This window comes from Mytilus galloprovincialis, chromosome 4 (genome assembly GCF_965363235.1).
Source record: "Mytilus galloprovincialis chromosome 4, xbMytGall1.hap1.1, whole genome shotgun sequence".
NCBI classification, from domain to species: Eukaryota; Metazoa; Mollusca; class Bivalvia; order Mytilida; family Mytilidae; genus Mytilus; species Mytilus galloprovincialis.
In genome coordinates this window covers 22,570,563-22,594,528 of record NC_134841.1, presented here as the reverse complement: position 1 = coordinate 22,594,528, position 23,966 = coordinate 22,570,563, and the positions used below count along the sequence as shown (strand labels likewise).

Genomic DNA, 23,966 nt, shown 5'->3' with positions numbered 1-23,966 from the left:
AAGATGGGTAAAATACTGGATTCGTATTTGAGCTGAATGATGACTTCATACTAAATGCGGATTGTGCATTAAGAGATCGTACCTTTGACGCTGATGGTGTAACATGAAATAGTGAGTTGGTTCCAAAAGACGGAGCGGTGGCCATACAGGGCGTTGCAGTCATTCCAAATTCAGATACTGGAGACTGAAAAAAGTGGAATGGATTGTGAAGGGTTGTATTCATTGGTGATCCTTTCATTGAGTTGAACCCAATTAACGAAGATGTCATAGGGACATATCCAAAGTTGTATCGGAAGTCATTTTCATTAGAAGAACCATTGGCAGATTTTATAGAATTAGTCCGTGCTCTCCGCCGTGCTTGCCGACGTCTGAAATTTCCTTTTGCAAACTCTTCCATGCATGATGGATGTATACACCAATAGTTACCCTTTCCGCTATTAGACCTGCTATGTTTCCCGAAGCACTCGTTCAGAGAAAGATTATGCCGTATGTTGTTTTTCCATGCCTTTTCTTCGTTATTGTAGAATGGAAAATGTTCCATTATATATTGATATATATCGTTAAGTAAGATTTTCTTGTCCGGTTTACTCAATATTGCCATGGAAATCATGGCAATATAAGAGTGTGGTGGCTTCTCTTTTGAATCATTGGAACATAACCGTTTCTAAAACAAAACAAAACATAAGCATCATAAAAAAATAAGTACAAACATATATATATATATATATATATAATATCATGTATGCTCTGTACAAGATGTAATTTTATTTTGTACACATTTTAATTGTCAAGTTATAAGAATGATGAAAGAGTTAATAATAACCAGTTTGGTGTTTTACATATAAATTTATAAACCTCAACCTTTATTACGTTTTACCAGTGTTTTACTGCATATCATGACAATAGGTAGTTACGAAAAAGTCGTCAATATTGTTCATGCTCGTACAAATAGTTCAACATACCTTTGAAATAGATTCACCGTTAATGCAGTTACTTTTACGGTCACTTGTCCATTTTGAAGGTGTCTCGACTCTATCATAATCGCTCGAAATAGATTCTCCTTCTACTGTTTCAATACCCGCTACAGTATAATCGATGGTGAACTTTGAATTGATCATGGTTTCTAGAATTCTAAGACTTAATCTTATTGATATAAGAATAAAGAATAACATATACATTTTGCGAATTAGTTTATATAGCTGAGACATTTGCTGACAGTGTAAGCTACACACTGTTCATTTTCACAGTTCCTAATCACTTGATTTGATTTTAATAGCATCATCTGTACGTAAAAGGTCAATATTTTTTAATGTCATTTTTTATTCTAAAATAATTGAACAGATCAGGTGAATATAAAAACTTTAAAAGCAAAATTTAAGGAAAGCTGACAATTGCCTTCATCTCATTTTAACAAAATATGAGATATATCTTGTATTTGTCATTGCATCCCCATGGATGCAATGACAAAATTGATAGTGTAGGTATTTTGTCTAGTCCAAGGTGTAGTACCGTCAATACATTACAATTGTTTAATACTTCTGCTCGACAAAATAGAAGTCATGGTCACAGAAAATATATACCACCTGTTGTACACACCGTGACAATTGATAGTATTTGAAATGAAGATTTAATTATGTTAATAAAAAAAAGAGTATGAAACATGTATATCCTTTCTTTAAAAAATAAAGATCGTTGTTTCTACATGGCCATAATTACTATTTAACTAAAAAGTTTAGGTGACCTATAGCTTTTAATTGCTGTGTCATGTGATCTCTTGTGGAAAGTTGTCTCATTGGCAATCATACCACATGTTCTATTTATTTATACTTTAGAGGCCGTGTTTTTCGACAATCCATATCGGCATTCCCATGGGAACCAGTTGTGTCCTTCTTCTTGCTGACTTGTTTCTATATTCGTATGAGGCATACAGGAATTTATTATGAAGGGAAAAAAAGCAAGCAATATCCTTCAAATTTACTTCCCGCTAAAAAGATTATGTTCTATCAATAACTGATTCAAAATGACTATGTTGAACGCATCTATTACATCGAACTAGAGATAATAAAAGGATGCAACAGATACGGTTAAGTCTGCCTCATATTTTGACTTGCATCTAGAAAAATTGACAATTAGGGTCGGTTGAAAACAAAATTTTGCGACAAAAGAGATGATTTTAGCTTCCCAATTGTGAACTTTCCATTTCTATTTAGCAACATGCCAGCAGCACTTGCATACGATCTTCCCGGGCTAGCTTCTATTTTCTATCATGATTTCCTTGATATTTGGTTGCTGCTCATGTGGAAGCTATTAAACTAAGAGGTCCAAATTGTGAAGATAAAATCATCCCATTGAAAATTTTACGGATGCCATCACAAGTTGGTTGACCGTTATGGAATATCTGTTCCACAGGTGATATTGGATATTTTTCTTATGTCGTAACTACAACCGAGTGGCGGATCCAGGGAGAGGGTTCCGGCACCCACTTTTTTAACGATCAATGCATTTGAATGGGGACATATAGTTGGAACCCCCTTTGTCCTGGGTTGGGACCCCCCTTTTTTTTCATGGCTGGATCCGCCCCTGCAACCCGTTCCATTTTAACGAATGTGACCTACCGAATTAGACTTTTTACTGGTTTTGTAATAACATGAGCAACACTACCGGTGCCATATGTGGAGCAGGACCACCTTACCCTTCCAGAGCACCTGAACCCCCTCCTCCCCCCAAGTTTTTGGTGAGGTTCGTGTTGCTTAGTTTTTAGTTTTCTATGTTGTGTCTTGTGTACTATTATTTTTTTTTATTTTTTTGCCATTGTGTTATCAGTTTATTTTCGATCTATGCGTTTGAATGTCTCTCTGATATCATTTGACACTCTTATAAAAGTAAAATCGATCTTTATTAGAATGTGGAATTCTCAATTATAAATAGTGTACTATTGCACTAGGGAAAGACTAAGATTATATTTGTTTTGATTTTTTATATTATTCACATCCTACTCACAATACCCTTCCAGCATACAGTTTGCAGTAACTCTTAAGCTGGGTTTAGACTGTAGATCAAATAGGTATGGCGACATATTTTTCTGCTGAAATTGACCCTATGAACACGTATCTTAAAAATCTGACTCAGCATGTCAGTCTATCACACAGGTTCATATATCACATAAACATGTTGTTGTCGTATGAATGTAATATTTGCCACTGGATGATAAACACCAATGCAATTCACTATTAACCTGTTTGGACCAGTATCACTATCTATATCTACTTTTCATTTTGAAGACAGTACTTTTGACCTATAATGGTTTACTTTTACAAATTGTGACTTGGATAGAGAGATTTCTCATTGCCAATTATACCACATCTTCTTATATCTGAGCCTAATCTCTGGTATAATCCTTCATTGTATCATCACATCTACTTGCGTTATTCTGTCTTGAGGATCAACAGCTTTAAGTTTCTTGAGAGGTGGCCAGGTTGATTTCATAAGAATACTAAGGGAACTTGGGCATGGTGGTCAAGGACTTTAGGTTTAGACTTGAAATTTTAATGCCACAAGGCTGCGTTGTGAGAAACATGTTTTTGTAATAATACATTTAGTAAATGTCTCATTAAGTGTGGTAGAGGTATGAGAGATGATTTGAGTACACTGAGCTAGAAAGCAGGAAAGCATTTTAAATTCTGCTATTTAATAGGCTAATGTTTACTTCATTCTAAAATCTGTATACCCTAAACGGTGACATCTTGAAGTATATTTTATATTATATCAGTGTGTAAGGTAGAATTCATAGTTTGGTGCATTCTACCAAATGTACCCTGTACATGTATGGTGACTACTAGATGTATAGTTAACATGGTTAAGATAAAAGTGCCTTTGGCATATTTGGTAACTTTGCATGAAAAAAATGCTAAAATGTTTTATAATTTTTAAGATGGTTAAGATAAAAGTGCCTTTGGCATATTTGGTAACTTTGCATAAAAAAAATGCTAAAATGTTTTATAATTTTATTCATGTGTTAAAAATCTATGAGCAAAGGAGAAAGTGACTAATCTTGTAGATGTAATATTTAATATCTATTGTTTTTCTTCACCAGATACGCTTAGGTCTTCTCTGTCCTGCATACTTAATTTCTTTATTTTGTCTTCTCATATTTATTCTTCTTAATCGTCTCCAATAATACATGTCATCTTTACTTAATTCACTTAGCTCTATAGGCTTTCGATCTATATGTAATGAAAACAACCATTCTGGATATTCACTGTCTGGTTTAATAGGGGGGTCTTCTCCTTCTTTGAAATAATTAGCTCCACAAACAAAGTTACATAATTTATAAGGATCAGTTTCAACCTCTAAAAATGTTTTCTTCTGTGTTGCTGACATCATCTTTCCTGAAATAGGCAAAAGCAAATATAAACAAATAGTTTCATGATAAAATATAGGCTGGACATATCTTTAAAAATAGTACATGTATACACATAAATAATACAGTGTCTCAACACAATTGTTTATATCAGTTATAATTCACATTCAAACAGAAACTTTTAATAAAGGTTGAAAAGGAGCTAGCTTTATCTTTTTACTTCATTTACTTCATGTTTTGCTATACTAGCTAGCAATGGCTAGTATAAAGTAAAATAACAAGTACCAAACTCAGAGGATAATTCAATAAAGAAAGTGTGTAATTAAATGTCAAAACCAAAAGCTCAACATGCTCAACCAGATCAAAGGAATTGATAACAACTTTCATATGCATGACTTGGTACAGGCACTTCTTTATGTAGAAAATAGTGGACTAAGCCTGGTTTTATAGCTAGCCTCATAGTTAAGTCTACCTCATATCTTGACTTGCATCTAGAAATTGACAATGAGGGTAGGTTGGAAACAAAACTTTTCGACAAAAGATATAATTTCAACTTGTCAATTGTAAACTTTCCATTTCTAAGAAGCAACAGTCCAGCAGCACCTGTATATGGAGTATATATATATATACAACTCGTCTAAACATCAACCCAACAATGTTAGATCTGTAAATTTGCTTAATTTGGATCATTGATGGCGATCCGATGGATACATCTGTTGTAGAGTTGTCACTGACTCAGACGTACTTATATATATATATATATATCTACTGGTTTAGACGAATTATTTAATGGTTAATATGCATTCCAGACCTTGCCTTTCCTATCATGATGTCCTTGATAGAGGGTTATACTTACAAAGAAACGATAAGATTTATACCATTTACATGATTAATTTAATAGCATGCATGATTATAGTGATATTAAGTCATCCCTTTGAAAATTTTACAGACACCATCACAATCATATTGGTCATAGAATAGAGGAGAATGGATATACATGTATTCTATTTGTTGCTACATTTTTACCACAGTCTCATCCTCTTTTCATTGAGCAAAACATGCTGAATTACTTATCATCAAGTTTATACTCACATGAGCAACACAACATTTTTGGAATTTAAAGGTTGATCAGAACTTTTTGCAAACAATAAACACTAGCACATGTACATCATCATGGATCATAGAAAAACAAGTGAGTAATATATGTTTAAAATTTCATAATGAAAATCTCTGTTTTAAAGTCTGTGGATTTTCTACAAAAATCATACAATAAACATGATAAATGATTAATGTTTTTCACAAATTTTCCCCTTGATACATGTCCAGAATGGTCTATATGTACATGCATAATTAATTATCTTTGCTGTGTTGATGCTTTTCCAGTTTGAAAAATTCATAATTCACATGCATCTATAAAGAGTTCAGGGCAATTTTAAAATTCACCTATATGCCTTGCTTGAAGAATCAACATCCTGAAGCTTATGCAATGTTTAGTGTCACATTTTTCGGAACTAAAATGAAACAAGCAAACACAAAGAGACTAGTTGTGACAACAATACAATGTATTGACCTTGATTTTAGAATCAGGGATCTCATCAGGATATGATGGTGGAATAAACTGGTTTTATAGCTAGCCAAACCTCTCTCTTATATGACAGTCATGTAGTATTTCATCATACTGCCAACAATGTGTAAGAAAAACAAACATACATAATTATAGGCTAAGAATGTAAAAAAAAATAGCAGTCAACATTGTGACTTTTGACAGTTTTAGTGTTATAGTTCTGCCCTAAAGGAAAACCTGAACACATGATCATAATTCACCTTTCAGTTTTCCTGCAGCATAGCCTGCTTTACATAGTATATCAGGGGGTTTTATCAAATTTTTTGTAAGAACTTTCAAATTCGGCACGAAAAGCCGGAGCACTGACATTGTTTACAATTTATACGGTGTCGAATGAAAGAAGATCTATGTTTGAGGAAAAAACAAAGCGTATTTTTTATTGGATTATTTTAGGGGAAAATTATTTTAAGAAGACATCATTTAAACAAATAATAATTTATAAAAAAAATATTTGTATAATTTATGGATGAATATAAACAATTACAAAGATTATTTGCAGGGGATCTAACTTTTTGTTCTACGAAAATTGTCTCTACACCGTCAACCTCATTCTCGAACTGTCATGTCTGCGCCCATGAACATCAAGAAGAATCATTTTTTCAAGATATGTTTTGTTGTAAAACGTTAAACATGTATGACAACAGTTATTATCTCGTTTTGTGTATTAGAGAAAAGTTAAACATTGCATAGATATAAACATGTAAAATGATATATTAAAGAAAAATAGTAGCTTTTTCAAAAAGCTTTTATTGGTCAAACAGTAGCTTTTAAAAAATCTTGTAATTGCACAGAACAATAATAAACATCTTACAAGTTCGTTGCATTTCCGCTCAAATAGGCCAGTTCCGGGATACGGTTTTAAGACGAATCTGTCATGTGACTTCCATAACCATGTGACAAAATTGTATGCATAGAAATTTCCAACACATGTTGAGCAAACGGGTGAAAAAGTTTTATTTTATACTGCACAAAATATTTGAGAAATTAAAATCTAAAAGGATGGTTACCCTCCCTCAGTCATACAGCAATCATGATTATGTACTTACGGAACATTAATTATTTCTATGCTACCCTACAGAATGATGATTATGAAAGTGCTGGAAACTTTTAATAGAGCAGGGATACAGGCGTGCTTTCTATCTGGTAAATGACGTCATAAAGGTGTGCGAAATTGACGATCTTTTCAGGTGAAAGACATGATTCCAGAAATGACCTATACCATGTATACAGGATAATAAAAAAAGTCTGAAAAAAAAGTGAACGTTATTGAGTTCATTAGTCATTGTTAGTAAAATGATTCTTTTGCGCTTTTTTTTTAAATTTCTACTGTAATTGGGGACTTCTTTCCCTTCATATATATGTCAAGATTATAATACAAATGAAATGCCATGTGATCATAGATTATAACCAACAAATAAACTCAATGATGTAAGTCTGGCTGCAGAAACATGTCAGACTTTAGATGTCGACTAAGGGACTTGGAATTATATAAATCGGGTATCAATTTGTTCATTTTTCATTTATCTCTTCATTTGTGTAAGTTTAATCTACCTGCCATCCTTTGCTTTCTCATATTTAGATAGTTTTCACAGTGACCCATCAATTCAGACATTTTTATTTTTATTTTCAAATGGACGTCAAGTTACGAAAGACTTCACGACCAAAGATAAATGAAAAAATGAACAAATTGATACCCGATTTATTTAATTCCATGGCCGTTAGTCGGCACCAGAAGCAATGAAGCAGCACATCTATTTTGGATGTGCAAATATCCACTTTTTGATATGGGACAAGCTCTGACGTCCAACAGCCCCAACTTGTCTGGCGAAACAGCTGTTGGACATCAGAGTAATCTCGGACTAGTCAGACTTCTATTTAATTATGTATGATTAAATAAAACATGATGTCAGGATTAAAGCTTTCTATTTTATAATATATTTACAGACGAATTGTTGAGACATCATCAAGTAAATGAGTTCTTTCAGCAAAATAGACCTTTGACCTGATAAACATTTAGTTCCTGTTCATTGGTATCATGATGCATGTATGTTTAAGTGAGGACCAGTCACAGAAATGTCGGATTCACCCTGCTACACTGTCTAAACTAAATGGGGAACTGGCTTCATATTTTATGATTTCTACTTCAGATTCAGAATTCATCTGTCAGGTTTGGCCCAACGATCAGATCAATACAAATTGTCTCTGTTTCTCTAATGCTGTGTTTAAAAACAAAAGTGTACACGATTCTAGAAGCACAAATAGTTCTGGAAATGCCATACATTTGAAAACTTCAATTTCAAAAAGTCTCAAATTAACATTAATTGTAGAGGACCATCAGATAATTAAACTATTAAAACATGACCTGAAAGTTCATCCAAGTAAGGTCGAAAATATGTGCAAGAATTTACTTTATAAGTTCTGCGTGGCTAAAGATTTTACTGTTTCAGTAGACCAAACACAATTAGGGAAGTTATATGGGATTTATAATATTTTAATTAATTCTTGTGATGATGAAAACTACGATGGTTTTATAATTAATCAGCAAACTAAGATATCAATAGATAACATTGATAGTAAAGAGAGATTTCTACAGAATTTAAAACCACCCAACATTGGTGGATTAGAAAAAGAAGCTCAGGAACTATGTGACATTTTATCTCTTCCATTTCAATGGAAATCACTTATATCTTGTGAATTTAAGAAAGTATTACCAAAGGGTATATTGTTACGTGGTCCTCCAGGGACAGGAAAAACTTCTTTAGTCAAACATGTTGGATGTGAATGTAATGCCTATATCATAACAGTTAACAGTCCAGAAGTTTTTGGTGCTAGACCTGGAGAAACGGAAGAAAATTTAAATAAAATATTAGACAAGGCTATGATCTTTAGTGAGGAAGGTCGAACTATTTTGTTTTTAGATGAGGTAGATACCTTGTGTCCTGACAGGAGACATATGGACGGTCAGAAGGAAATAAACTTGACTAAACTATTGGTTGACTTCTTTGACAAGATTACTGATAATGAGAACATTATGGTGATAGGTGCTACAAACCGTCCAGTGTGCGTAGATAATGTACTGAGGAGACCAGGCAGATTTGATAAGGAGGTACGTTGAAGTAAATCAATCCAATCCATCTCTATCACATTCATTGTAGGGGTACATGTAGTGACATAATCTGTTTGATATGTATTACAATGTATTGAGAAATGTGGTATTGTCTATTAGATAACTATTTACAAGAGTCCAAATAATTTGCTTATAGATTTAAGCAACTACATGTGTGTATAATAGGTCAGTGAAAAAATGCTGTAAAGCCTTTTACAATGAGCAAAACAGATACTTTACAGTCAGCTATAAACAATCTTTACATGACAAAATGTGGAAAAATTCAAAGTAATAAAAACAACGGCCAGATTATAAATGTATTATAACTCCATTATACATTGTGTGTACCTCTGCCTCCTTTCATGTTATATTTGTTATTTTTATGCCCCACCTATGATAGTAGAGGGGCATTATGTTTTCTGGTCTGTGGGTCCGTTCATTCATCAGTCTGTTCCTCCGTTGGTCCGTCCTTTCGTTCGTTCGTCCCGCTTCAGCTAAAAGTTTTTGGTCAAGGTAGTTTTTGATGAAGTTGAAGTCCAATCAACTTGAAACTTAGTACACATGTTCCCTATGATATTATCTTTTTTTATTTTAATGCCAAATTAGAGTTTTTACCTCAATTTCACGGTCCACTGAACATAGAAAATGATAGTGCGAGTCTTGGGACACATTCTTGTTATTCATGTTTCAATGATTAGTTGAATATTGATTTAGACAATAAAATATTTTTTTATTGATCCCACACATGTTTATGTAATACTTAAAATGACTAATCCCACAACTCATTTAAAAGTGTGACAATTTTTTTTTTTGTGATAATACTGACAGGGAATGACATTCTAGATTTAATCAGTCTTTCAATATTCCGTAAAGGTTATTGCCTTCATATATTAACACCTTTTAGATGATAAAATCACAATAAGAAGCATGTGTAATGTTAATGAAGATATTATAAATAATAACAAAATAAAAACAAACCAAAGTTTATCATGTAGTACTTATTGGTATAGATTGAGATGATATGAATTACAACAGCATGAACAGTATGATCATGACTTGTAGATTGGTTGATTATATAAATACTGTGTAATATAGTTTACTGGTTGCTTATTCAGAATGTGAACAAGTTCAATGATAAATAAAGAAATAGGACTGTTAGAACATACATTGTCTATAAGCTACATGTACATTGTAGGGCTATAGACTGAGGCTTGCAAATTTAGGGACATTTTTTAAAACCTGTTAATTATGTCAGAAACCAAAATAAAAACACTCTCAAACAGACACTTAAATTACAATCACTGTCTATGAAGGGCATTTATATATAGTAGTATGTTTCAATCCTATTCACAAGGCTAAATTGGACATAAAAACACTTTTTCTATGAAGTTTTCATTGTGCTCAAATTACAAGCAAGAATAGGAATGCTAAATAATCAAGGTTTTTATATTTTTTTTTATTTTGAAAATAAAACTGTTGTTACAAATTTCTAAATAAATGTTTAGTACACCAATTAAAGAGTTTTGGTTTTTAATTTTCAGATTATGATAAATGTACCCAATGAAAGTCAAAGGTTAGATATGCTGAGGAAAGTTACTAGTTCCTTACCATTATCAGGGGATGTTGATCTGGAGAGGTTAGCCTTCATAACCAATGGCTATGTTGGGGCAGACTTAGTATCAGTAGCCAGAGAGGCAGTGTTACTTGTAATACTGGGAGGCAACCAGGTAAAAAAGGAAAATAAATACTAGGTTCTTCAAGTGTTCAATATGACACTACAATAGTCATATATATACAAAATCAGCTGGACACAACAACAGTCATATTCCAAAACCCACTTGTAAATACAGCAGTCATATACAAAATTAGATTGAAACTTGAATAGTCATATACAAAACAAACTTGAAACTACAAGTCTATGCAAAATCAGCTTGAAACTTAAATAGTCATACTCATAAACAAAACTTACTTGAAACTACAAGTCATATGCATACCAGCCAGATGCTTCAACAGTCAAATATAAATCAGCTTTGCTGTTCAACAGTCATACACAATTAGCTTGTTACTACAACAGTCATATGCAAACCAGCATGTCATTTAATGGACATATATATACAAAACTAGTGAATCATAGATATAAAGGAAGTCTTTTACTCAAACAGTATATAAACCAACCAAATACAAAATGAGCATGAGAGTGTGTCCATACAAAAGTCATACATTTCAAACCAGCATGCTACATGCCACTTAAACTGTATTGCTGCTTATTGATCCAGTATTAAACACTGATATACAATCTTTCTCAATTACGTAAAAAATAGACTAGTCCCTTTAGCTTATTGTCTTTTATATAAAATTTTAATAAATTCATTGCCTTTACATAATCAATTTTTGGAATATTTCTTTTCTTCAGGAGAGAAAGTTAAAGATGGAACATTTTGAACAATCAGTAAGAAAAGTCATGCCTTCCATCAGGAAAGGCACGGTTGGACTGGTAGAAATGTCTCCTGTAGAGTGGTCTCAGATAGGTGGGCTCTCAGAGGTGAAAGGTCAAATACAACAGGTAATCGGATTGAAAAATTGGTTTTGTTGCTTGTTGCAGAACTGCTATAATGGTTTTTACATGTTGGCATATGATTTTGCTTGTTGTGTTAAAAAAAAAATTATAAGCAGTATTTTTTTTGGTTTTAAAATCCATAAAGATGTCAATGCAAATTCACTTAAATCATTTAATGATAGATATTAGAACAGTAACCTTGAAATGTTCCATTCATGTACTAATTTCAAACTTTATTTTCAAGAATTGAATTCCAACAATGCATTGGTATATTACTAAAGGTTATCTAGTATATACTTAAAAATTCTAGTTAGACAAAAACAATAAATTTGATACAACTCAGAACTACCAGCTGAATTCTTCGAGCTATATTTAAGAATATTTTCTGCAAACTGTCAAAACTATGAGTAGTTGGATGGCAAAACAATAACCTCCCAAGATCTTTGTTTTTGAAAACAGCTCTTGCAAAACAATTCTATGTCCAGAAATTAGAGATGTACCAGTAAACAAAGTTTGTGGTCATTGACAACACTTGTTTTCATCTAAACTTTAAAAGTATTGACAATTGTATATTCTTAAAGGTTAAGGTCATATAGGTTTCTTAGATGTAAACCATGGTCAATTAACAATCTAAATATATCTATTTGTATATATAGAGTATTTATTTTTGGAAGGAAAAAGTTAAATATGGAAACATTTTGTGACAAAAATAAAATTAATTAACAACCCTATGAAAATCCGAAAGTTGAACAAACCCACTTTTCTACATTTAAAAGCCTGTACCAAGTCAGGAATAAGTCAGTTGTTGTCTATTTGTTCATGTTGTTTGAAGTGTTTTATCCATCAGAGTTCAGTATTTTTGTGATTTTATTTTTCACTTCCTACAACTCCTTTTATTGGAATTGTCAAAATGTGAAACAATTCAAACTAGAAAACAAGTTTTTATTGCAAAATTATCATCAGTTTTTAGACTTGAAGCTAGCTTTATGTCATTTCAAAACTTTTTTTGTTTAATATATTTGCCAATTTCATGAATTTAGGGTTCTGGCCAATATTTTACAGTTCACTTTGCAATATGATATTGGAGAGGAGCATTTTATTAATTATGGACAAATAATCTGTTTTATAATCATGATAAATGTAATAAAGATCTGGATTGAAAATGATGAGAATAAGTACAATTGTCTAGATCTGATTAAAGAGCGGTTGTTAACCATATATATATATATTAATAGTTTAGGAAATGTGTTACATATTATGAGATAGCGTTATAATAAATAATAAGGTTTTATTATTTTCTTTCACACTTTTCTTTCAGTTGTATTATTTCATTTCAAGCTATAAAATATTTGGTATTTGATCATAAACATATTTGTGTTTGTATGTTGTATAAATTGTCAACAGGCACTTCACACATTCATTTTGACATTTGAAATTATTTTTTTAGCAATTTCATGTACTATGACATTGATTTTAGACAAAATGGCATCTTATTAAATAGAACTTTGAAATGATGGTTGTAAATAAAAAAAAGGCATTGCAAATGTTGGCTTTAAACAAAATTTTATAACTAATATATTTTTAATGATTTCTGCTATATAAATACACAAATATAAGGGAGGAAAAATAACAGTAATTGTGTGAGTAATGATAGCTCTGTAAGGACGTTATTTCTACTGCCTTGACTTTGACTAAACAGACAATCCTCAATGTATATATATAAAAAAAGAAGATGTGGTATGATTTTCAATGAGACAACAATCAACAAGAGACCAAATGACACAGAAATTAACAGTTATAGATCATCGTACGGCCTTCAACAATGAGCATACCGCCTGTCAGCTATAACAGGCCTTTATATGTGCCTGTCTAAAGTCAGGAGCCTGTAAATCAGTGATGTTGTTGGTTACTGTTTGTCATTCTGTGAATTCATTTATTCTCAAAGTTTGAGGAGAACTTTAATTTTTGTTGATATTTCATTTCCTGAATTAGTCAAAGTCTACATAAAACCCCTTAACAATGTTACTTTATTCTTCTTTGAGGTCTACCTATAATACCTATGCAATCCTAGAATATTTAAACCCCCTGAACATTAGTAAATCAAGTATTGGTTTTATCCTTTATTGTTTTCCTTACTCAAATTTGTTCACATTTTGGCATATAGTAGAAATTTGTTGGAATTTAAAGTTTGTTAAACTTTCAAGTTTCTGACAGTTGTTAATTATTTTAATTTTTGTGTCTGCATGTTTCCATATTTAACTTTCCCCTTCCAAAAATAAATATTCTATATATACAAATAAATATATTTAGATTGTTAATTGGCCATGGTTTTCATCTAACTAATATGGCCTTAACATTTAAAATCTTAACCTTTAAGAAATATAAAATTGTCAATACTTAACATGAAAACAAGTTTTGTCATTGATCACAAAGTTTGTTTACATTCCTTATTCCTGGACATAAAATTGTTTTGCAAGAGCTGTTTTTAAAAACAAAGATCTTGGGAGGTTCTTTGTTTTGCCATCAAGATACCCTTATTTTGACAGTTAGCAGAAAATAAACATAAAAAAGCTTTTTTTAGCTGGTAGTCCTAAGTTGTACCAAAATTTTTGTTTTTGTCTAATCAGAATTCCAGCTCATAATAGATGAAATTTAATATACCAATGCATTGTTGGAAGTCAATTCTTGAAAATAAATGTCAAAATAGCTTAAAGAATTCATCTGGTAGTTCTGTGTTGTATCAAGATTGTTTTTGCCAGAATTTTGAAGCTTATAATAGATAACCTTCAGTAATATACCAATGCATTGTTGGAAGTGAATTCTTGAAAATAAAGTTTGAAATTAGTACATGAATAGAACATTTCAAGTTACGGTGGATGCATTTATATTAGTGGGTAACAATAAATAAAAATAAGATTTGGTTGAACATTAAAACATCTTGTTTTTATGTACCAAGGAAATCAATGAAAATTGATACTCAGTGAATAATAATCAATCTGTATAACTCTGGATTCATAAATATTTGTTGGATACAAATTTTCGTAGATCTAGTGGATACAGGTGAACCATGAATTTAAATGTCCAAAGAATTAAAGATAATCTTAAGGAATATATGTAGACTTTGCCAAAATCACAAAATTAAATATCTATAAATATGCAAGTTTTCCGCAAACTACGAAAATTGGTACCCACGAAAAAAAAAAATGTATCCATATTAATTAATTAATGAGGAAAAATGTTCATTTTATGCAGTTTTCATGTTATATTTCCTCTGTAAATATCTTCATTTATGTATGATGACAAATAGCAAGAAAATAAAGCAGGTTTAAAATATAGGCAAGATACCAAACTTGAATACAATCAGACAAGAGCCCTGTCAAAATAGAAATTATTTTATCAATCATCGACACAGAACACTAAACACAACATAAATAACTAAAGACTGAGCAACATAAATCCCCTTAAAACACAGGGTTGATTTTAGGTCTTCTGGAAGGGTAAAAAAAATTGACCTTTTAAAAAATAACCAATAAACCATCAAATGCAAATTTAATTAACAAACAAATTGTCAACAATTTATTTTTGCAACTTTGTAAATTTTTATTTTAAAGTTTTCAAATTAAAATATATGTTTGTAGAGTTGACAAATAGATTTTATTGCACTTTGAGAGGATTAGGGAAAGATTTATTTGAAGACTTTGCCTTAAAACAATTGAATACACCTGCATGTATTGTATTTCCTATAAGTAAATGAAAATAGCATAATAAGTTTAATGCATCCAAAGCACTTTTATGAAATTACCTTTATCAGGGCTGCAAAAACTGAAAATTTTGAAAGTCATTTAAGAATATTTCAATTGGAGACAATTCATTGCTAGTATTAAATCTTCATTACTATGAAGTAGATCCCATGTTCATCCCTTTCAATACTCTGAAAGAGAGTTTGAATAAAACAATTGTAATGCATGTATACAAATTAACATATATGGACCATAATTTGGTATTCGGCCTTTGGTTTCTTTTTGTATCCTTTTTTATAAGTTCTAAAACTTTAACTTTTATTCTGTGGGTTGTGTTGGTGTTAGAATAGTATTAATGGAACAATTGAGTTTTTCAAGAAAAAATTAATACATTTTGATTCACCGTTTACGTGACAGGAAACCACACAGGAAACCAATCTTTATTTTCTTTATTTTGCACAATATATTTCAAAAGACATAAATGAACACCATTACTAGTGTTACTTGCTTCATGTTAATATTTAAAATCTATTTTCAATGTTAAATTAAAGTTTTTTTTAAACGCGACAGGAAACCATAAGAAACCGAAAGCATTTTTTTAGTTTTATTTTATTGCAAAATCTGCTTAGAATAATCTGAACAGTATACTTTTTCTTAAAATCCATCTTGAATGTAACAGTATTATAAAACTAAATATGTGCTTGTTTTGAAAACAATTAGTACAATTTACTCAGAAATTTCCATATTTTCTTCATTGATACAGGATACCATAATCTTTGTATCTTGATGTTTTAGCCAAAAAAATGTATTTATATTTGGTTTTGAAATTCCAGTTATATACAATTTATTCCAAATCATTTGCAATGTAAAATTCTTTAAATCCAGTAAAGAAAAAAACTTTTAACTTGTAATTAAAATCTTTAAAATAGGCACCATGTGATATTTGTGACCTGTACACCATCTACATGGTTTCCACATTTTAACCTACTTTAGTGGACTAAAATCAATAAAGTACTTCCTTTCAAGTCATGCATGGTAAAAGTTTACTTCTCCTTTGACAAGTTTATTGCGTTTCTGAAAAGTGTTTGCAGAACATGAATAAAAAAAAATAATTAAAAATTGTGACAAAGATACCAACTTTGTACATTCCAAGTATAACGGTATATTAACATGTATTTTTTATTAAATTATCTTTATTCACCTAAAATATCCAGTAATATTTACTGCTGAAGCAAAATCAATCCAACGAGCATCGGCACAATGATAAGAGACGTAATGTCGATTGAATTTTCCAAGGACCCTTTACATCGTTATCTGGAAACAAAGTGTGTTATAACGTCTGTCAAATCTGAAATCGATTTTGTCAAGTCATTGGGGATTTATTTTCACACAAGATCGTATGTAACATTATGCACATAGGAAAAATAATAGACCCCCAGCGCAATCTCTTTGAAAATTGTATTTTCCTTTTTTAAACAAAACGAAACAAGTCTACAGATTATGTTTGCTAACATCCCGTTGGAAACAAAAACAATGTTTAGACCTAGTATTTTATATATCTGGCCGTAAGGGCGTGATCACATGTTAGTCACATGTTTCACGTATGACAGGAAATGATTAGAACTTAACGACAAAAACAATTTTAATAAAAAAAAGGAAATAACTGGACTTCTGTTTCGTGTGAAGTGTAACGCATAACGATAACGTCATTTTCTAACTTAATTATTACGAAGAACAAAACTTGAATGTAAATCATCTCTGATTTACCTGTTTGAACATCTCGCGAGAGTTCATATTTGCATATTGTTATAAAGAATTCTATTACAACAAAGCAGATTACATCATCTAAAATTTGCGTTACAAAATTGGAAACCAAAGTAACGCTAGTGTTCTTACACCTGCTACAGAAATACTTCTAGTTCTCGGCATTTTCTTCTGACTATTCTTATTGGTCGATGTTCTTTATTATTTGAAAGCAAAAGTTACGAAATTGCCGTTGATGATTATCTATAAATCAGTCAGCGTTATGCACTTTGGAAGCGAAAAGTAACGCGAGAAACGATACAAAAATACGGTCGTATAATCTTTGAAATTTGTTAATTTCAATTTTTTTCTAGGGAAGAGTAGCATACACTTGTATGTTGATAAAAATAAAGGCATCTTTAGATGTAGTTACAACTTTTCTTACAGTAATACACATTTTTATCACTTTTCTATCGTTATAGGAAACGAGCCCAATAGCAAATTATGATCCATATGGGTAAATCGACAGTGCCTTTATTTATTATTAATTGAGTACACAAAAACTATTTCAACTTTAACCTAATCAGTTAATATTATTTATCAGTAACTTTATTTTATTCATACAATGCACATGTATCTAGTAATGCCATTGAATACCAAGCTTTCCTCCGGTTTTTTTTTATGCATTTCCAAGTAGTATTCTCCCAATATTTAAATCAGAACTGCTACCATAGTTTGTAGAGGTAAAGGGTTATTTTTCGTGCAATGTGATCGTTGTTTTTTATTTAAAATTAAATACTTGGTAGAGATCGTCAAGAAATACTTTTGTAAAAGCTGTAAACCAATTATATCATAGATGTGTATACTAAATCGGGAAATCCAGTTAATATACAAGAAGACAATGACAGAAGACAGAAAAGGTTCACATCAAATTATTTATTTTTCGTGCAACCTTCATGACCGAAATTATGTCACGTTCAATGTGAAATTATGTCTTTTTTCATGTTCCCCCCCTCCTGGTACCTTTGATAACTATTACCACCCTCTTTGTAATATTCATTTTCATTTCAGGCAGTAGAATGGCCAATCAAACACCCAGAAGCTTTCCAAAGAATGGGATTACCATGTCCTAAGGGTGTTTTATTGTATGGACCCCCTGGATGTTGTAAGACCACATTAGTAAGAGCGGCATCTACGTCAGTCAATGCCACATTTATATCACTGAGTGGTGCCCAGTTATACTCACCATATGTTGGGGATTCTGAACGGTTGATAAATGAGGTAAGTATCTAGTGGCACACCAGACTAATTAAATTGTTTGGTAACAGACAAATTTCATGATATTATATTCCTACTCTAAAAGTGGGGGCTTTATCATTTACATATACCAGTATATTGAATTCACCTTGTCTTTTGTTAATCATATATATTTCCCTCACAATTATACCAGGTACTACTTGAAAGAATCACTTAATTTTGATCAGCAGTTTGTCAGTGATCATTTGCATTGTGTGGGCATTTTTAAGATCTGTCTGACACAACTTCCTGTATATTGATTATTTGAAATTTTTAATATGTCAAATGAACTTAACATTTTTTGTCACACTTTCTCAAGTAGTAAATCAACAAAAAGATGTCATACTTTGTCAGTAGCTTGACAGTGATGAGTTCAAATGTCTGAGCATTTATTAGATCTGTCAAACACTTACTACCTGTCTGCTTATACATTTGTATTTTTCAACATGTGGAAATGAATTTTAAAAACGTCACACCTTTCTCAAGTTCTGCTAAACAGGAAGACTCTGGGAAAGTTTCTCGCTACATTGAAGACCCATTGGAAGTCTTCAACTCACCCCTGTTGTCTGTTCTATGATAGGGTTGTTATGGCTTTGACACATTCTTCATTTCCATTCTCAATGTTATTAAGACTTGGTCACCAGCCTCACAGTGGCAAGTTATAATGTGTGATGCTTTTTTGGATCCTGTTTGCCAACACTTTAAATATTTTAATATGTTGAATTTTTTGTGGCACTTTATTCCAGTACTGCTGAATAGAATGACTTCATATCTAGTCAGCAGAGTATCAATGAAAAGTTGTAATGTGTAAGCAATTTCCCAATCTGTCAGACACTACTTATATCAGATACTTTGAATTCCAAGTTAGGTATGCTAAATAAACTGAAAATAGCAAAAGTTAACAACAATATTTCCTTGATTTCAAGATCTATAAAATATACCATATGTTACTCAAATAACCATTTGAAAACTTAATTATGTAGAAATGATGTATGTTTGTCTTTCTATTTTTACTGTCTATATTTATTGTAATGTTTAAAATAATTTCTTTATGACTGGAATCTCCAGTTGTCAATGTCCAAAGGGGAATAACTCATGAAATATTTGTTTATCTTGTTGATGGCAAATAGTAACATAGAATTGTATGATAGAATCATTTAGATCTATTAATGCTGATACTTTTTAAAATGTTCAATGAACTTAACCTTTTGCCAAATTCTGCTCAGAAATATCAGAACAGAATGACTACATATTTGGTCAGAAGTTAAACAACAATGAGTTGTAAAGTGAGTGCATCTTTCTGATCTTTCCGACATCTTCTTTTATCAAATATTTTCAATTGCTAGAGAGGGTATGCTTTTATGACAATACATACATTCTTGTTTGTTGTCAGGTTTTCCAGAAAGCCAGAGCAGCAGCTCCATCTATCATATTTTTAGATGAAATTGATTCTATTGTTGGTAAAAGATCTGAAAGTTCGTCAAACAGAGGAGTACAAGAAAGAGTTCTCTCCTCTTTACTGAATGAAATGGATGGTATAGGGATAAAGCTGGACGATAAACTTCATACATCAGAGAAGGTTAAAGATGGGGAGATAACTAGCAGTAATTCAGAAGTGAGTATCTACAAAGTCAATATACTGAATAAGATCTTTTGTTTTCACTTCTACAACTACTGTGGATTCAGTTTTTTTTGTAGATACTAATTTTCGAAGACTGGAAAGATTGTATTTTTATGCATTTTTGATTTTGTGGGTTTTCATCCAAGCAAAAAAATTTGTCTTCTGTTGAAGTTTAAATTTGGTGTTATATTCTATAATAAAAATTAAATTAGACAACTATATATACACCCAGGTCACAATTAGTAAAATATAAACCGTTTTATTACATTGACATTGGTTTCCCAGTGAAATAAAAGTCAGTAATTTCACATGTGTGAAATAAAGGTGGTAATGTCACTCCTCTAACATCATACAACAATAGGCGGATCAAAACAAATTGTGAATGCATAAACAAAAATATAGTTCCTTATATTTTCTTCTTTAATTTCATTTAAAAAAAAGCCATTTGCCAATGTAATAAAAAGAATAACTGATCAAAGAATTAAAATATCAAAATATATTCAACTCTTATAAATAACATCTCTCATAACTTCTTAAAAAATGCTTTATTCACTTATTTGATTAAAATTACAGAAAGGAAAATGTTACAAAGCAGAAAACAGGAATGTACTGTTGGTAGCAGCTACCAATCGTCCTGATCTGTTGGATGATGCATTGGTTCGTCCTGGGAGAATTGACAGAATACTTTATGTACCTCCACCTGATGAAGAGGTAATTACAAAGTTTGGTTATCATCCAAATAGTCTTGATGATTTTTTAGTTAATCATTATGACTTTATATACATGTCTAAACTTAATAATGAGCATATCTTACATTACACATATAGGACAAGGTTGTACTAAATAAACACAGTGTAACCTGCATAAAAATATGCCTATCCTTGCAGAAAAAAACCAGAGAATTCCAACACCTTGCTTAATCCGACATGACACAGGTTACACTGTATGTCTTTATCTAGTAGTAAGGAAATATAAAGATTCCAAAATGTTCATCAATTAAAATATGTACAGATATTATATTGCATTACCAGAAAATGTCATTAACACAACACAACAAATTATAACTAAAAATCTATTGGTAAGGGCAGATAATAACCATGATAACTCAGCACAGACATTTTATTTTATTTTTGTATAAGAATTTGAATAAATATACTCCTGTTAAGATATATTATTTCTGATTTTCCCACCCATTATATAAATAGGTTGCATTTTATAATTATAGTTCATTCATCAAATAAACCTCTTTCCAGATATTAAAATTAAAAGTTTTGTGTAGTTTACTTACAGGTTCCAGGTAAACTGCCCAAGTTTTAATTCATAGAGACTCTTAAAGTTTCTATATTCTTTGTAAAAATATTTGGAGAGCTCTCAAAATTAGATAATAACAAAGAGAAGTACATCCATCCTATGAAATAAAAAACTTTATTATGAAATGATCAAAGGGAGATAATCTTGTTTTGATTTTTGACTGACTCAGACTTCATTATTTCAATGATATAATATTCAGCTAAAATTTGAATTCTTTTTTATTTTTAGGCTCGATTTGAGATATTAAAAGTGTACTCAAAGAAAATGCCACTGAAAAATGTGAACTTAGAAGAACTATCAAAGAACACAAGTTTGTTCTCAGGTGCTGACTTACAAAACTTATGTAGAGAGGTAGGTATTGGATTTTAAAGTGAAAATGTCTCCAGCTACATTATCCCAGGCATAGATTACCTTAGCCGTATTTGGCACAACTTTTTCAGAATTTTGGGTCCTCAATACTCTTCAACTTTGTACTTCTTTGGATTTATGATAATTTTGATCTGAGCATCACTAATGAGTAGGACATTAGGTCTGTTCCTATCGGCAATCACCTATTTCTGTTTTGTATGACTATGGAATGATTAAAAAGGTGTACACGTCAGTCTGTCAGGGTACATCTCACCTTTTTTTACCTCAATTACATGAATAATTTATAACAAAGTTATGTGAGACTTTTGATAAAGACTTTCAATATTAGATTAATCATTATCAGAAAAGCAGGAGAGACATTTGAGAGTGGGCACTCTTGTTTATAAATGATGATAGAAAGCCCAAATGTAAACGGGCGTATGACATTTGCGACGATTTTGAAAATTTTCATTCTTTCATTTGCGCCGATTTCATTTTTTCATTTGCGCCGATGTTATATTTGCTCCTAATTCACGTTAAAACTTGTACATGGACTGTGCTATACCATTGGTAAAATCTGGTTATAATTGTTTTTCATCCATGTTTAAGTTAATTTTGATTCATATTGTTCTGGAACTTCGTTGTAACTTGATGGTCATATTGCACATTGAAACGGACCGAGAAGTAAATTCTTTAATCATCGAGGGCCATACATATCGGAAGGTCAGTGTTCTCAAACATAACTACATATCTTACTAATGTACCATAAAATCGTGTAAAGCCAGAGTTACCATGGATTCTATTGTCAAAACACAGATCGAGCATAACCATGTGGTAAATGTCCGAAAGACAGATGCTAAAGAACTACGGATACGGTCAACAAGGAAAAAAGTCTGGAGATGTTTCTTGTAGGCCTTCTTCCACCTCCCAGTGGTGAGCAGGGGACAACAGTTATATACATGTTGTGATTGACAATTCATTACATTTGTACAAGTGGCAAATGGAAGAGGTCTATAATGATAAATGAAAAATAACATGACTTGGATGGAGAATTCTGTCATTGACACTCACATCTTCTTATATCTATTCACCTGTAATTTACCTGTAATAAAATCGGTGCAAATGAAAACAAAAATCGGCGCAAATGAAAGAAAAAATCGGCGCAAATGAAATGCAGATCGGCGCAAATACAAAACGCCGATGTAAACCAATGATTATCACTAATTGACTTACAAAAACATATAAAACTAATATGATGAAGATGATGATAGAGGGCTGCTTAATGTCCTGCACAAACTAAATGCATATTTTGGACAAGATAATATAAAAGATATAAGATTATTTCCCTTCTTTTAACTAGACCAACATGCTGAGCAGAATTTTTAATGTGCTAGTTAACAAGGTAAATACCTGCAGGAAGCCATGTCACCCTATTAAGACACATTTTTCTAACTCTGAGCCATTCAGTCTTGCTCCTCCTCCTTAATGCCACAAATACCAATTCAAAAGTCTTTGTTTGTTACCAGAATTCAAACCAACAACCTCTTGCATGATTGAGTGAATAACATAAGATTTTGTCTTTTCTTTACTCACTTTAATTTTTTTCTCTGTAGGCTGCTCTACATGCACTGACTGATAGTCTGGAATCTACTTGTGTAACAATGGAACATTTTAGACAAGCTTTACTTACAGTAGAACCATCTCTAACAAAATCTATGGTGGAAACATATTCAAATATGCTTAAGAGAGGATCTTAACAGAAACGTGCACCACTGTAGTATTTTCATCTATATTAAGCTATTGATAATTTGGTGGTAAAGCACTTTGATAGGATAATGAAAGATTAATATAGAAGTCGTTGATTATATACTTGTCGGATGTATATTAAAGAATGATGAAAAATATTTGGACATGATGGAATTACTGAGGAAGATCGAAATCTTTGAGGACGTTTATGAGTGAATGAATTAACAACTTCATATATGAAAGAGATATTTTGGACCACTAGTACTGGAGATACTGTGGAGGCAGAAATCCACACATAGGATAGAGATACTGTGAACAAATAAAATTGCATAACAACATTAATTTTGTGTACATTTATATTGCTTCTGACCAGTTTTAGAAATTTTGATAACCAAATTTTTATGAAACTATTCAATTTCAGTTACTAGCCTTATCAATTTGGATAATTCATTACCTAAAAAGCAGATTCTCATATTTAAGGTGGTACCTAACACTACAGGGAGATAACTCTGTA

At 31.5% G+C, this 23,966-nt stretch overlaps 2 protein-coding genes across 3 annotated transcripts; one reads left to right on the top strand and one right to left on the bottom strand.

Moving 5' to 3' along the window:
* Window positions 1–4,002: 4,002 nt before the first annotated feature.
* LOC143071644 (large ribosomal subunit protein mL54-like) lies at window positions 4,003–6,338 on the bottom strand. Its single transcript, XM_076246107.1, has 2 exons — window positions 6,185–6,338; window positions 4,003–4,388 (listed from the first exon to the last, which is right to left on the bottom strand). The coding sequence occupies exons 1-2, from the start codon at window positions 6,291–6,293 to the stop codon at window positions 4,087–4,089; spliced, it is 411 nt and encodes a 136-aa protein (XP_076102222.1). The 5' UTR covers window positions 6,294–6,338; the 3' UTR covers window positions 4,003–4,086.
* Window positions 6,339–6,528: 190 nt separating this feature from the next.
* Window positions 6,529–23,794, top strand: LOC143071643 (ATPase family gene 2 protein homolog B-like). 2 transcript variants are annotated; one of them, XM_076246105.1, is made up of 9 exons: window positions 6,529–6,616; window positions 7,929–9,090; window positions 10,632–10,817; window positions 11,504–11,653; window positions 18,202–18,411; window positions 19,820–20,041; window positions 20,621–20,758; window positions 21,587–21,709; window positions 23,320–23,794. In XM_076246105.1, the coding sequence occupies exons 2-9, from the start codon at window positions 8,020–8,022 to the stop codon at window positions 23,461–23,463; spliced, it is 2,244 nt and encodes a 747-aa protein (XP_076102220.1). In that variant the 5' UTR covers window positions 6,529–6,616; window positions 7,929–8,019; the 3' UTR covers window positions 23,464–23,794. The 2 variants fall into 2 exon arrangements, with proteins under 2 accessions (XP_076102220.1, XP_076102221.1); XM_076246106.1 differs by having other exon boundaries at window positions 6,548–6,684.
* The last annotated feature ends 172 nt before the right edge of the window (window positions 23,795–23,966 follow it).

Coding starts and splice junctions, on each gene's coding strand:
- LOC143071644 (XM_076246107.1), bottom strand. CDS start 6,293: ATGTCAGTGCTCCGGCTTTTCGTGCCGAATTTGAAAGTTCTTACAAAA. Junction 4,389..6,184: donor TGCTGCAGGAAAACTGAAAG/GTGAATTATGAT, acceptor TGCCTATTTCAG/GAAAGATGATGTCAGCAACA.
- LOC143071643 (XM_076246105.1), top strand. CDS start 8,020: ATGATGCATGTATGTTTAAGTGAGGACCAGTCACAGAAATGTCGGATT. Junction 11,654..18,201: donor TGAAAGGTCAAATACAACAG/GTAATCGGATTG, acceptor TTTTCATTTCAG/GCAGTAGAATGGCCAATCAA. Junction 18,412..19,819: donor CTGAACGGTTGATAAATGAG/GTAAGTATCTAG, acceptor GTTTGTTGTCAG/GTTTTCCAGAAAGCCAGAGC.